The sequence below is a fragment of the Melospiza georgiana genome, chromosome 4 (genome assembly GCF_028018845.1).
Source record: "Melospiza georgiana isolate bMelGeo1 chromosome 4, bMelGeo1.pri, whole genome shotgun sequence".
Lineage (NCBI taxonomy): Eukaryota > Metazoa > Chordata > Aves > Passeriformes > Passerellidae > Melospiza > Melospiza georgiana.
In genome coordinates this window covers 71959825-71975826 of record NC_080433.1, presented here as the reverse complement: position 1 = coordinate 71975826, position 16002 = coordinate 71959825, and the positions used below count along the sequence as shown (strand labels likewise).

At 37.7% G+C, this 16002-nt stretch overlaps 1 protein-coding gene across 7 annotated transcripts in view; it reads left to right on the top strand.

The window, feature by feature from the left end:
- EPS8 (epidermal growth factor receptor pathway substrate 8) overlaps positions 1 to 16002 on the top strand; it is a 124090-nt gene that overhangs the window by 70670 nt on the left and 37418 nt on the right. For all 7 annotated transcript variants that reach the window (XM_058023033.1, XM_058023035.1, XM_058023028.1 and 4 more), the window contains 2 exons: positions 5608 to 5698; positions 7003 to 7076. In XM_058023033.1, the coding sequence (XP_057879016.1) occupies positions 5637 to 5698; positions 7003 to 7076 (136 nt within the window). In that variant the 5' untranslated portion in view covers positions 5608 to 5636. The remainder of the gene's footprint in view (positions 1 to 5607; positions 5699 to 7002; positions 7077 to 16002) is intronic.

Genomic DNA, 16002 nt, shown 5'->3' with positions numbered 1-16002 from the left:
TCATTTACAAATCCCCCCTGGGCACTCTGTGTGCCTTGGCCCTGTCCCCTGCTTGGACAGAGTGGTGTTTTTTGTCTGTCACTGTCTTTAGTTGCTTGAAATGTTTCTACCCCTGTGATCCCCTACACAAACAGGTAAATAATATTTATTATTGCTGAATATTTATCATTTATTTATTTATTTATTAAAATTATTTAAATTTATTTTATTTATTTAAAAATATGTATTATTTACTCCTTATAGAGAGCCGAAGTTCAGCTTTCTATAAGGAGTAAAATTCAGGCAGGAGAGCGAGACACATCCAGTCCTTTCATTCCCACCTCCAGGTTTCTTTAGCAGGAACCCCAGCTAGTTAACACTGCATCCAGCACTAAAACCTAAAACCAGGATGCAACTAAGTCCAGATTTGCATAAACTAAATGCAGTGTGATTAGTGCTAAGGGTTGTGCTGGACAACTGCTCCGAATGCAGAGAGGTCCTGAAGGAAACAGCATTTTCAAAATTGTTTTACTAACTTATTTCCTGGTGCTTGGACACTGGAGTGAATACTAGAGTGTATATGACTCAGAGAGCTTCAAAAATAAATATCAATAAATACAGAGTGTCTTGAGAGAGCCAAAGGGGACAACAATCACAGTGGTGGGGAATCAAGTTAATTTATTTTGTGTTCAAACTGCAGAACTTGTAGGGCCTGGCTTTCAATTTTCTACTTTTTTTTTTTTTTTTTGCTGTCATCTTTTCTACCAGCTTTTGGATGCTCCAGCGTGCTTAACATGAAACTGAAAACATTACAGAGCAAAGCTGCTGCCAGCTCAACCAAAGGCAGTTTTTTCTCAGAGAAATTCTGGTATCAGTTCACTGAGGCTGGAAGATCCCCAGGGATCATTTCAGAATTATCACTTACTCATGCATCCATGTGCATTTTGGTGTTTATCTCCAGGCAAAGTGTCCAACAAGCAGCAGAACTCGTGTTTGCTCTTGGCTGTGCTCTGAAGCAAGTCCCAAAGCAGAGGGCAGCAGCCACATTTCAGCTGGCTCCACAGGATGTATTTCTGCCAGGAGCTTCCCATTTGTAAAATCTGGGGCTGGAGTGAAGATGCAGATAGGAGAGTGATGGGTCAGAACAGCAAGGCAGACACCAGGAGATGCTGTTTGAAACTTTAGCACCAGGAGGGAATGTTGTGTGTGAACAGAATGAGGTTTGAGAAGAAACAGATGAAAAATGGCAAATCACAGCAAGCTAAACAGGTTTTGTACATTCTGCAGGTCAGCAGTGAGAGGCATTTTTACTGAATGCACAGTGAGCCATGAGTACATGGATTTTTAAAATTTTTTTTCCCTGTTGTTTTGTTCTTCCGTAATACCTTTGAAAGGGGAAGGGTGGAGAGAGAGTGTCCTTATCTGACATTGCTGCACTCACCAGGGAATGGTGTTACCTTCTAATATCCACTGCTTTTGTTAAGGCTGCAGTCACAGCCTGTGCTCTGCCTGGGGAGAATTTTGGGGGGTTTGGGGCATACATGATAACAATAACATTTTCCTAATCAGTAGACAATGATCATTCCAGCCATTATTGGCTTTCCTGTGCATCCTTTTCTCCTTAGCCCTTCCCCCTCCATGACTTCTAAAATATCCACATCATTAAGTTGTTTCTCTTTTGGTTTCCATATGATATTGTGATCTGCCTCTGGGTGGGACTGATCACTTCAGGATGAGTGGAAAAGAGCACCAGGCTCTAAAATGCCTAATTTGCTCTAATGATGCAGCTCTGCCTTTCTGAGAAAGGTATTTTGGGTTATTTTTTTAAAATAACATGGGAGATTTTGTTATTTTCAAACTCTTATTAGGAAATGCCATGGCAGGACATGTGAGCTGTTGATGTGCCACATAAATTGCATTGTTTTCATGAGGCTGCCATGCTACAAGATGGGGAAGACAAAGAGTAATTAAAAAAAACCCAAAACTGTTCATGACTAATAGAATCATTTTGTACACTGGCATGATTCTCCCCATGCTTGGGATTACCACCTGTAACTGCTGAAGGACAAAAGTACATCTGTCTCAGGAATGGTTTCTCTGTTATAAAGTCTGGAGCCTTGTTATCTACAGAGCAGCTGACTATCAATATCCCTTCAAAAATAAAGCTGATGGTAGCAGGGAAGTCCTAGGTGAATTTTTTTGTTGTTGTTGAGAAAATATTGTGGATTTTTTTATTTGTTTTTCAAAATAAAATATTTGTAAATATTTTATAAAAATAATATTTCTAAATATTTTAAACTTATTTTAATTATATATTATTTTAGTAAACTAAAGTACCATTATATTTGTCTTATTATTTTATCTATTTTCTTATTACTGTTTTCTTCTTGAAATCTTACTTAGCTTTCCTGGTTTACAATATTTCTTCTTCCGAGCAGGCATGAGTATGTATTTCTTTTTTTCAGGATCCTGAGACATGACCATTTTTGGTCATATTTACAATTAAACTGTTGATACTTCAGGCCTAATTGAAGAGGGATCTTACAGTTAATTGTGAAGGATGTTTATTTTGAAGTCTGGGACACCAGTGGAGGTTGCTGTGCACTGCTGGGCTGGGGTGAAAGGGAAGATTAAAGAGGAAGTGGAGTTTATTAATAGGCTCCTGGTTGACAATGGCTTTGCAGTGTGCAGGGGGTGACTTTTGCTGCAGGACTGACTGGTTGTAAGAGATGAAAGAGCATTTGAGATGAGAAACACAGCAGAGAAAGCTGTACAAGGCAATAACAAAGCCCTGCACATACTGTTACCCTTTTGTGGTTTTTCACTTTTCTTCATCATGCACTTAATTAAAAAAAATTAAAGCATTTTCCTAATTTTTTTTTTTTTAATGAAACATTAAGGTTGAATGAGATCCAATTGTCTGATAATTCTGGGGAATCACAAGTAGCTTTTTGATGCTGTTATAAATATTTGAACTAATTATAAATGATTATAGTAAAGGGTTTGTTTGTATTCACATTCTGGAGGTTTCTTGAACCAAGTGACAGAAGCACTGCCTGAAATTGTAATCACATTTAAAGTGTCATGTCAAGGTAGATGTGCTGGAATTTCAGAAGCACTGGAAAATTGCATGAGGGACAGGAAATATTGTTGGTTTTACTCAACTATCTAATAGTAAGTGGTGTTTTGTTTGCATATCTGCTAAAGCTGACTAAAATTTTTGTGTTTGCTTGGCAGAACAAGCTGCTTGCTTTTTTTTAATTTTAAAAGTCAAAATTTTTGACTTCAGATTTTCAGCATCTCTTAATTCAAAACATAATTCTGAAGCTTTTTGTATTTAAGTGGTGTTGTGCCTTACGGTGGGCAGGTATTTAGTCATGAGAGATGGTTTCTTTCCCCAATGTGAATGTCTGCTGCTCAGCTGTCTGGCTGCTTTCAAACTCAGTGTATCATGCTGACTTCAAAGGCTGAAGCTTGAAATTCTAAGACATTGCATTTTAATATATTACATTCCTTCTACTTAAAATATCTGCTTCACCACCTCCATAAAATTGAGTGAATACAAATACAAACCAAGCATTTGTCAGATTAAGATGTCAGAGCAGTGGAATTATTCTGAGAAAGTCTTAAACCAAGGGGTTTTCTACCCCCAGATCTCACTTTAAGACAGATAGTTGCAGAATTTCTTACAAATAGGCCTATGAAAAAGACTACAAATCAAAAAAGATTATGGCAAACAGAATTATTCAACGAGTGCTATCTTAAACAATGTGTGGATGGAAAGTTAAGTGGGGACACCAAACAGCAGCAGTGATAATTTGTGTATTTTGGATGTGGTGACTCTATAGAAGTTAATCACAGGGGAAACTGCTAAGCAGGGCAGCAAATTGAGCTTGGTTGCAGATGATGATAAGAATTAACAGCTGATAGGAAGTGATGGAGAGCTCAGAGGCAGCATGGGCTGGAGAGGGGCACTGAGCTGAAACAGGGAGTGCACAGTGAGCTGGCAAATTCTGCTGAGAAAATGAACCCTTGTATCCTTTCAAGTCATGGGATGATTTCAGGATGCTTCCCAAAGGTTGTAATTGCTAATGAATTGAGCAGCACTCAACATGGGTGGTAATTTATTGGAGACAGCTGTTAAGGACTGCACTCCATAAAAAGAGTTTTAGAGCAGCCAAGCTGGCTACCAGCTTGGATATGTGGTATATTTGTGGGGCAAAAATGTGCTTGTGTCACTAAAGAGGTTCTGCAAGGAGCTAAGATTTTAAAGAAAATTAAATAAAATTAAAAAAAATATATATGTATACACTAAGTCAAACTAGCAAGTGTGTACCCACTAAAAGCAACACCACCCTTGCACATGATTTCACTTGGTGTGTCAAATACACCTCAAATACAAATACATAATTTCGCTTGGCATGTCTAATACACCAACAAATACACTGTTCTAGTTAGTTTTGCTAACTGCATCAGGGGTTTGTTCCTGGAAAATGTATAAAAACTGTGCCCTCAGCACCAAAGATCACCAAAGCTTGAACTGACTGATGGATTTAGAGCTCAGCACAGATTTTTGTTGTCTTTTTGCATGGAAGAAGGAAGCAGCAGAATACATGTGGGCACTCAGTGGGCACTGGCAGGTCAAAGAGCTGCTGCTTTTCTTTGTAAAACAAGAAGAGAACAGTGAATGTGGGACAGTGAGATGAATTAGAGCCTCAGAGGAAAAGCTGGCTGCAAGGCAGCTCTAGTGCAAACAGAGCAGGCTGTGCTTGCTTTGGAAACAGAGATTTTTGTAGGTACAAATTCGATCTGGTACACTTCTGACTGCTCTGCAGTGTGACTGAAATGTAGAGAAATATTCGAATTTATATTATTCATGTATATATGTAAATGAAAGAGTGTTTGCCCATGGTAAATTTGAATATGAAAGGGTTATGAAAGTCACTTTCCAGAGCTAGTTTTAACTTCAATGGACATGTTATTAAAGGGAGAATTTTTAAAACTGTTTTATCATGGCCTGTTCAGTACTGCTTTTATAGGAAAGGTTTCATTTGGCACGCCAAACTTTCAGGATGTTAAGCACTTCTTAACAACAATAAAAAAAGTTTTCTTAAGTACCAAAATAGCTGACCAAGTTTCCTTTTGTGCTAACAATTGTGTTTTAATTTGATAATGCATCTTTTCTAACAATTCAGCTGATATGTTTCACAGAACATGCATCAAAAGGTCATTTCAAGAGTTGCATTTGAAAGAAATGAATTGAGGGCTAAAATCGAGCATGCTTGAGCAATAAAGTTACCATTTGGAACATATTGTTCACATTTGCAGTAGATCTTGTTCTTTGTTTAGTGAGCCTTTTATTTCTACAGCTATTCCTAAAGACCATTGTATCAAAAATAATAGCTTTGTTCATGAAATTATAAATTATTTGAAGCTATAACTATCAAATTGCTACTGGGAGAAGTTCCACAGCAGCATCACCAGGATGCAGTTAACAACAATTGAATTTGTTGATGCAATTTCGTTCCCATTTCAACCCTAATTTCCTCATTAGGTTTGTTTTACACCTGTGTTCAGCCTCCATCTTTTAGGAGACTTCAGTTCATGTGCTGTTTTTCCTTTTCCCAGGTGGTTTCTCCCAGTGAGTGGCAGTGAGAATGAATGGACACATATCAAACACCCCTCCTGGTGGATATGGAAGTTACTTCCCTCAAATGAAGTAAGGTTTTGCCTTTGACTTGCCTATTATGGACAAAATAGCGTTGTACCTCCTTCTTTAGGTTTTTGTTTCAGGTAGAGCTGTAATTAGTAGGTCCCATTGGAATTATAAAATGGCTTTTTCTGTAGAAGAAATAACTGTGACAGATATTTTTATGTTCATGTAAGGGAAAGCTTTGTTACTGCATGGACTCATCTGGAACAGCAAAATAAATTGCTGTAGCCATAACATCCTTATTATGTTACTCAGAGAGGCCTTTGTGTGCCTGAGATGTTTAAGGTTAGCTGTGAGTGAATGCATTTTTATGCATAAAAGATGAGGCTGCCTCTCCCATCTGTGAGAACAGACTGTTTCCCAGGAAGGAGAACTGAGCAGCTGCTACCTGTGAGTGTTACCTTGCCCCAGATAAGAGGGGGATCCCTGTATCAGGGGCATGGCAGAGACTCACTCACAGCACTAATGAGAATTTACCCATCTGATGCCAAGGAACTCATATTCCTGTGTGGAACAGGATATCTGTGGTGTCTTTTGCTTCTCATTAAGGTGAACTCATATATCACTCATTTTTTAAACTCTTCTAGTCATATTGCCTTTTTGTTTGTGTAAGACAATGAGAGTCATTTAAAGTTTTTCATTAAAAGCTGTAAAAATTGTTAAAAGAAATCAAAATTTGTGTATGCAGGGAAAAAACCCTCAAATCCTACCCAATTCTTTAGCATAGTAATGATTATTATTGTTATTTTTTATTATTATGAAATTATTATATTTCTTATAGAAAGAATATGTAAATATATAAATATATATTATTTATTATGCATATTAATATATAATATATAACATAATATATACTATATAACATATAATATTATATATTACACATATATCAATATATTACATATCGATATATTATATAAAATTATTATTATTATTATTATTATTATTATTATTATTATTATTATTATTATTATTATTATTATTATTATTATTATTATTACCACTACTACTATTATTATTATTACTATTATTATTATTATGCTGTGAAGTCTGTTCCTTGAGTTAAGGCGATATTTATTTATACCACACTCCAGTTGTGCACAAAGTTGTATTAATGCAACAAAAGAGAGCTTAGAAAGGCCTGCAGCCCAAGTGAAACATTCTCCTTCATATTCATGGTGTGGAACAAATATCTGGTATCATTCCCTCTGTTATTAATGCTGTAGTTATGTGTAGTAAGGGGAGGGGGTTTTTTTTAGTGCCTGCCAAATATATCTATACAGAAGATAACCAGAAATGTTTTCTTCCAGTGGCTATGGCTCCCCAACATTTGCTCAGGCAGAGAGGGAGCAGAATTCAAGAACAAGTGCAAAAGCTCTCTATGGTAAGGTGGCAAAAAGTCTCTAAACTTCTGTGCTAAGTTGCTGTTTAAATAGTGATTGTGGTGGTGGAAATATTTTACACATATTAATCTGAAAGTGTACGTACATACACATGGGTGTGTCTGTCAACTGAACTGAAAAACAAAGTGGTTTTATTCCTGCTAAAGCAAACTAGAAAATGCTCAGTTTTCTAGTTAAATAAGCAGAGAACTCCCACCTGCTCATTTTCCAGGCAGCATTCATCACAAAACTCAGAGTGATCCTGTAGCTAAGTTAAGCACCAGGGAGAAGGCATTCAAGGGTTTAGCTGTGCTTAAACCCTTGTGGGGTTTTATTCCTCCTGTACCTCCCTCCCTCCCCAGCTTCATCCCCTGCTAGCAGACAAGGCACAATATTCTTCTTCTTTGACACAAGGATTCCTAATATTCAACCCAAATGTTGAATCAATCTAAGTTCAAACTTACTTTGTTTTAGTGCTATGCTGCAAAAGTCAGTTTCTTGACATAGTGCTGAAGGCAGGAACCGAAACTGAGGAAAATTCTGAGCTGATCATTCTAAAGAGTGATTTCTGCATCCTGTGTGGCTTCACTCAGCAAACTGATTGCAAGTGTTGACAGAAATAATAGGTGGCAACAGAAACCAGGAAGGGACATTGCAAAAAACTCTTAGCAGATTATTATTTCTTTATGAGAGTGTTGTGATTCCTTTTCCATTTTATGTCATCATCATAATTTTTCAGGAGTATATGGTTTGAACAACATGGCAGCATCTGTGTCTTAACTATGTCCTTTAATCTTTGTGAGCTTTTAAAATTTCTCTCTGAGCTTTTTCATATCAAACATTGTGGGATGGTCATGTGTCAGGAGAAGATGGGGACGAGTGAGTAAATTTGAAGTGTATAATGGTATTTTTTTTACCTCCAAAGTACTTAACTAAATTCAGGTACTAAGGAAAATTCTTGCCATGGAACTGCTGTGTGGTGGCTCCTGGAAAGGGAAATGTTGTCCTTGGTTCACTTCTGTTCTGGTAGATATGTACAAAATGATAGTTGCAGTTGCCAGGAGCTGAATGAAGTAGAGGAATCAGTTATTTAGAGCTCCAAGTGGATATGTATTGGCACAGCTTTAAGAGTTTGCACATTTTACTACTTCTGCTCTGTTTTTTATACATAAAGAAGTAGGGTGTTGCTATCACCACATATATGAGCAGGAGAAAATAACGAAAGCGCCTAAAATCTTTCTCAAATTCAGGGCAATTTTTTGAATTTTTAGCAACAAATTTACTATTCTGCTGCATCCCATGTTCATCTTCTTCTCTTGTGATGTTGAATTTTTTGTGCATACTGCCCAAACAGGGTGAAAAACAACTGAGTGAAATTGGAAGTTTAAAGAGTGTTGAAAATGCTCATTGCAAAGTATTTTATTTATAATTAATAACTAACTAAATTATTTTATTTGAGACTATTGAGACTGAAATCCTATAGAGCAGGAGGAAGCTGTCTTAGCTGTCTTTTTATATTTTGTTTTGCACATATATTTTAAATGTATGTATACTATTTAGGTTAATACAGAAAGCTCATGTGTTTAATAGATTCACTTTTACTGGAAAAAATATATGTAATTTTACTGTAAAATGGACTGTGGGGTTTTTATTGCTTTATTTTACGAAAATGTCACAGCATGAGGTCAGCAGCAAATTTTCCCCATCAAAATGTTCCTTTTCTTGGAAAACTTGAGAATTAATTAAACTGAGCCACCTATTCCTGACTACCAACAAGTAAAATGGTGCCTGGGCTTCTAAGTGACCACTTGATATTGAACTTAGTTTCTTCCAAGCACTGTAAAGACTAAATAATAATAAAATCAATTATGATAATAATAGTAATAATAATAAGATTATTATTATTATTACGACTACTCCTCCTATTACTATTATTATTATTTATTATTGCTTGTTGTTATATATGTGTATATTTCTGTCCTGGCATATATGCAGGCATGTTATGTCCTGGCATGAATTTTATGTCTTTGATGCCATTGCTGAGGTGATTAATGAATATTCAACCCTTCAGGCATCACACAGAAGGTTGGCCACGGTGCTGTGGGAAAGGAGGCTGGAATATTATTGGTGTTACCAATTCTTGGTATTCAGCTATTAATTATCATCATTATTGGTGTTCAGCTCAAAGCCAGACCGGAGCCATCACTATCTCTAATGTTCCTGTCTGATAGCGAAAACTTCCTTGCAATTGCCTTTTTTCCTGTGTCAAATAATCCCTTTGTTTTCACTCATTTCCTTCCTGAAATGAGCTGTTTTCTATTTGCATGACAAATCTCTCTCTGAGGCGAACAAAGGTGCTCTCTGCACATTTTTATGGGGTTTATTTCATCGTTTGCTTCCTGCTCTCTCCATCTGAGCTGGGTTCTGGCTCCTGCTGTCATCTGTTGTTCTAGCATTGGCTCCTCCATCTGTCCTGAGCAGTTCTGACTGGGGGAGAGGAGCAGCAGTGCTGGGGCTTTGCCAGCCCCTGACACAGCGAGGAGCAGCCTCATTCCTCAGGAGGGATGGACCTGGATTTTGGTCCTTGAATTTGGGTCACTACAAACTGTCAGATTATTGTACAGAACTGAAAGATGTTGCTAAAATTGTCTTCTCACAGCACATTAGAAAAGACTGAGTGTTTTGTGCGCTGAGTTTATCCTCTGGTGGCTGTGATTTGGAGCTGGAAGTGAGATTGCCTGTGTGTTGTATTTGCAGAGAGTGTCATGGCAGGGAGGAATGATGAATCTGACTCCATGTTCTCAGAAGGCTAATTTATTACTTTATAATTTATTACTATATTATATTAAAGGATACTATATTAAACTATACTAAAAAATACAGAAAGGATACTTACAGAATGCTAACAAGATAATAATGAAAATTTGTGACTCTTTCCAGAGTCCTGACACAGCTTGGCCCTGACTGGCCAAAGAGTCAAAACAACTCACATGAAACCAATGAAATAACCACCTGTGGGTAAACAATCTCCAAACACATTCCACATGTGAGCACAACACAGGAGAAGCACATGAGATAAGAATTGTTTTCCTTTTCTCTGAGGCTTCTCAGCTTCCCAGGAGAAAATCCTGGGCAAAGGGATTATTTTAGAGAATGTGAATGCTACACCTGTGTATTTTTGCATTGCTCACCTGCCTCATTCAGAGCAAGAAATGCGGTGTAACAAATTCAAGGAAACCTCAAGCAGCTTGTGAAAAATGCCAATCACTTGTTTTTAAAATTTTAAAAGTTTAATAGTAATAAAATGGTTATAAAAATGGAAATATAAATAGAGTAATAAAAATTTGGGCAATTAGGATTTAGGACAATATGAGACAATAAAAACAAAGAGTTATGGACAGTCAGGGTACCTCTTTCTGGGCAAAATAAGCCCAAAAAAGGATCCACATTAATAGGGGATTAACCCTTAAAAACAATAACCTGTTGCATATTCATACACCGCATACATGATGCATAAGTTCCATCCAAACAAAGGATTCTGTCTGGTCAGTGCCATCATCTTCCTCTTAATCCTAATGGTGTCTTCAGGGCTGAGTGAGGCAGGAAGTTTGTTTCTTTTGATAAGAGGGTAATAAATTCTCTTTCTCTGAAAGATTTAGGTGTCTTGTGGATGCTATCTCACTGCGAGTCCTTTCTTTAATTAAAGCATCTTACATAGCATAGTTTCTATTTTAAGTTTCTATTATGTTACAACCTAAACCTATATTTAACACACTACTTAAGAAAATAAATACAGCATAACTTTCTAACATAACACATCTAATATTCATTTTAATAATAAAATACTCATTTTTCACAAGCTCACAGGCAGGTAAATGAGTGCACTGAAAGAAGCCATCCACGTTAACATCCTTGCAGTATTTTGGTTCTCAGTTTAATTTGACAATTGACTTCTAAACAACACACTTCCTTTGACAGCCACTTCCACATAGCCATCAGAGAGAAGCTCCTGGCATTAATCTCTGAAAGTGATAGTGCTTGCTCCTCTGAAGAGGAAATTTGAGTTCTGGCCTTTGTCCCCGGATGTTTAGGTTCCTTCTCCTGCACTTTGCTCTGCCTCCAGCTGAATTTTTTTTTTGCAATTTATTCTTAAAGGGTATCAACCATCAGTCCAATGCAGATAGAGGGTAGTAAATTAAGTATTGGGCTTTGTGCTTGATGGTGTGTAGAAATATTTTATGCTGTCAGTCCAGGATTCTTGGGACAGATTTTGGAGGAGATTCTCAATCCATGGCCACATGATTGGCATCAAATTTCAGAGCAATCTGCAATCCTGTTGATCTGTGTCATGGACTGGCTGGCAGAGTGTTTGACATGGCTGAAAGTCTTTGGTTAAGAGGTTTCTTTTTGTTTTCTGGTGGTTTGGATGCTTTCAAAAATGAAAATAAAAAAAATAAAATCAGTAGTTTTCAACTTCTGTTTGAAAACAGAAACATGGTCTGTTCCTGATGACTGGCACATTCAATAATTTCACACAACGTGAATTGCTGTAATATCTGTCCACATCAGACATCAGGAATAGTACTAGTTTCTTGGAGCAATGTTCCTATTCCTCTGGAAGCTTCAGTAGCAAGTAGATCTTACATTCAGGACCTATAAGTGAAATGTGTTGCTTTTCATTTTATTGCCTTTGTGTTGTGAGAGATTTTATTTTAATCACATTCTTCTGGGTTACATTTGCTATAGATTGGTTAAGAATTGATGGTTAAGAATTGAACTTAAGTGTATTCTGCCATGATCCTGTCTTTTTCTTTTTTTTTTTTTTATTTTACCAAAGGAAAAATCCTTTATCTAAATGGTGTGCAGCATATCAGCAGAGTTTTAGCTAACCTGTTATTAGGGCTGCACTGTACTTTTAGTGGTGGGTGTAAGAGCTGCAATGAGTAGAGTATACAGGGAAAAACTCAATAATTTTGATAAGGTTTTTTATGTTTTGATAGTTTTATTCTTCATTTGATAGTTTTATGCCTCATATCTGTAAGTCTCTATTGTAGTATTTCACTTCAGCTTCAATAGCCTCTTCATGCATGAAGGGACCTGTGAGAGGCTGAGATTGATTGGGAGGATGAGGAGAGTGAAACAAAGCACAAAAACCATTATTTTGTTTTCAGTGTCAGGGGCTGACCCCAGCCAGCATCTGAGGACATCCCCATTTGCTTGCTCATTCCGCCTGTCTCCTCTCTGCAGCAGAACAGGGGGGAGAATTGAAAGAGAAAAAGCAAGAAAAAATCCTGATGGGTCAAGATAAAGATGGCTTAAGGGGTGGAGGAAAGAACAGGGAGGAAAAGGGACTAAATAGCACAAAGGGATTTACTCACAGCCTTCCACAAGGACAGCAATGGCCAAACTATCTGAGCAAGGAGTCTTTGGAAAGACTATCTGCCTGTTTTATTGCTGAGTAAGGATATTAGCTGTCCCAGCTGTTTCAGCCTCTTGTGCACTCCCAGCCCTCTCACTGGGGCAGCAGAATAAGAAATTTAGAGAAGACTTTGGCACCATTCAGCCACAGCTAAAATATCCCCATGTTATCAGATCCAAAATCATCTCCATCCTAGCCAGACCCTCTGCATTCAGCACATCAGCAAATTCTGTTGCTCCTTTTCAATAGCAGAGCTTGTGTTACCTGCAGTTGCAGTTAGTGTGATAAGTTAAGATTTCTGTAAAAGCAGTCAGATTAATATTGATGGGTAATAATCTGTCACTTTGATACGTGAAAGAGTTGAGAGATGGAAGCTGCATTTCCTGAAGAATGGCAATGGACACCTCTGTAGGAAAAGAAAGTGTTTTATACAGATGCAAGAAGCTGTGAGAGTCACCAGCTGAGATCTCTCTGATTGGGAAATGGAAACACAGAGGTGCTGCAGGAAGGAGCAGCAGTCCCTTGTGTCCTCTGGAGAGGACAGAGAACAGATGTGCAGGCTTTCATCAGCTTTTCCAGGAGCTCAGGGCAGTGGAGCACTTCAGCACGAGGGGCTGCAAAAGGGTTTGTGTCCTTTCTAATGGCAAGGGGAGAACTTTTGGAGGGTTGTAGGTGGAATCTGGGACAGGAGCCAGGCACTAGGAGAAAGCAGAGCTTGAAGATTCGTTTTGAGGTGCTGGCAAAAGCCATGGGACAAGGACATTTTAGCTGCCAGTCTTTCTATTGCCTTTCCTTTTTATCTTTTTTCTCTCTCTCTTTCTTTGTGTAATGTTCATATTATCATGGGGGGACTGTTCTTCCTTCAGTGTGATTCATGCCAGACAGACAAAAAAACAAGTCTCAGGGAGCTGTAAGGGAAAGGAGACCCACTTATGAACCATTGGACTGTAAAAGCTTTGAAAAACAAAGGCTGAAGACAAATCCTTCCACAATGGAAGAATTTTGCCTGATGCCAGGATTTGTGTTAGAAGATGTATTTTGATGGGTGAATAATTTCAGGGTGCAGCTGTAGAATCCACCTCCAGATCCTCTATAGCAGTGTTTCAGTCCCAGCTGAAATGTTGTGCTCTGCTCTAAGTGATAACTTGGGTCTCCAGCAGGTTCTAATTCTCATTCCACCTGCTTTAAAGAAATAAGTTTGTAAATATGAATTGTTCTCAGTGTGGACTCTCAGTTCTTGTGTCCCTACCTTTTATTTATTACCACAAACACGGATTGACTTTTGTTAAATGTAAATTTTATCAAAGTTCTTGTTAATTACAATGTAATAGTTACAAGAACTTTAATGAAATTCACATTTAATCTCTCCATGACAGTGTGTGTTGAACATTTTTCCATCCTGTCCTACTGGGAGTGTTGAGCTGCTCTGTGGAAGAGGATCTGTTAATCCATGCTGCAAATGGTTTTGAAATTCCTGTTTTAATACAGAAGCAGAGTAAGGAGCCTCTTCCTAATTTACTCTCTGCTTTTTGATTCCTTTGGAGCCTTATATATATATATATATGTATATGTATATATATGTATCAGACTTTCTTTTTTATTTAAAGCAGCTCCAACTATTACTGTTTGCAGCATTTACCAATTTTACAGTGGATGTAAACTTTCTGATGCTTGTTTTATTCAATAGCACAAAACTTACATTTTTGTATGACAACACTCAAAACTGAGTATTGGTGCATTGTTATTGAAACTAGTGATTTTTTTTGTTTGTTTTGTTTTGTTTAAAGCATATATTCTTTCTTACTGGACAGTATTTAAGTATCACTTACAGTCCACAGCAGAAGGCTGCTAACTGATCCCCTTAGAGATGCAAATAATTCTATGGGATTAAACTAGATACTGCTTTTTAATCCCCTTGTTTTATTAGGAACAGATGGACTTTACTTCTTCAGATCATCATCCAAACAAAAAAAGAAAGGTAGCAAATCAGACAGCCCTGCTTTACTGGCTGTGCTGTTGAGGTGTGCATGTGTGTGTGCTGTGGTTAAAGAGACAATCAGTGAAAAACTCATTTCAGCAACATGCTGCAAAAGCAGAAATAGTAGATACAGATGGAATGATCAAGGCTGAAATCCCAAGGCTGTATCCTACATGCCTTGGGATTTCAGAATAATGCATAATGAAAGCAAGATACCTGTTTTGAAATATTCACACGCCTGGCTAAAAATTCTGATAATTTGTGTTGTCCTTGCATTTGGCTGCTTGCTCTGCACACTCCCCCTGCTGAAGCAAAGTGAGCAGCTGCTGTGCAGGATTAGGATGGCTCTGCTGCCTCAGTGGCATTTGTCACCGTGGGAGGGGGGCTTCAGGCCAGTGCTGCATCTCAGAAATTTGGTTTTTTTTGGTGAAAATCAGTGCGAAGGGAAGAGAGAATGGTGTGTTTATAAAATGTGACAAATGCTTCCTTCCATGAGTGACGTCTGAAGGTGAGGGCACTGCTGTCTTTGCACCTGGAATTCCTGCATGGAGGAGCCCTGGCCACAGAAGGGACATTTGTAGGGGGACTTCTGTGGACTCCTCCTGCAGATCTCTGTATGTCACAGATCATATGGTTCATAGTATTTAGATTTTTATTTTTTTTGCAAAAAAGTAACTTAACCTTTCTGTCAACAAAATCACTTTTATTTTGTTTCCAACTACTCAAAATGTGCTGAAATCGGTGTATTTCGTATGTATGTTTTGTATATTCATCATATGAAAAGAAATCAAACCACCTATTTTACTTGATGATCAGAAATTGAGATTTTTAAAGAAATACAGAAAAAAAATTACCAATTTCCAGAGTTTCCCAAACCTCTCTTGGCCATGTCACCTACTGACTTTTTCACAACAAAGCTCCTGGTCTTCCAGATCAGGCACTTAAGTGGTTGTAGTGAAAAAAACCCAAAACTTCCAAATGTTGCATTCGATTTTTTTCCACTAGAGTTGAAAAGTGTTCTTTAGTATTCATCTAAATTCATTATTTTGTGGTGTGGGTGTGTGTTTTGTCTTCATCTTACTTTTCCCCTTCCTTCCTCTCCTGGTTTAATGTAAATCTACTGTACAGAGTAAAAGGCACATAATGTTTCTGGTTTTGCAGCATTGTGTTTTGTTAGCTGAAAAATATTTCTGTTTTGAGATATTTTGGTGTGTTTATGTATATTTCCATGCCTATTTCTACATTAGCAATTCAATGAATTGAATACCTCATGAAGAAATAAAGGATGAGTCAGGTCTTTTTTTGTGTGTGTGCCTTTGTCCTCTTGCAGATTTAGCATGAGAATTATTTGTATATATCAGAAAGTGCTTTTGCTTTCAAGGATGCTCATACAGATACAGTGAGCCCAGTGCTAGTTATCATACTGCTGCTACAGTGGCAAGGCAAAGATTTCGATAATCAGCCTTCCCAAGGCAGGGTTTGCAGTCAGAGCACTGCTCCCCTCCAGTGTCCTGCCCCACTGGATGAGATA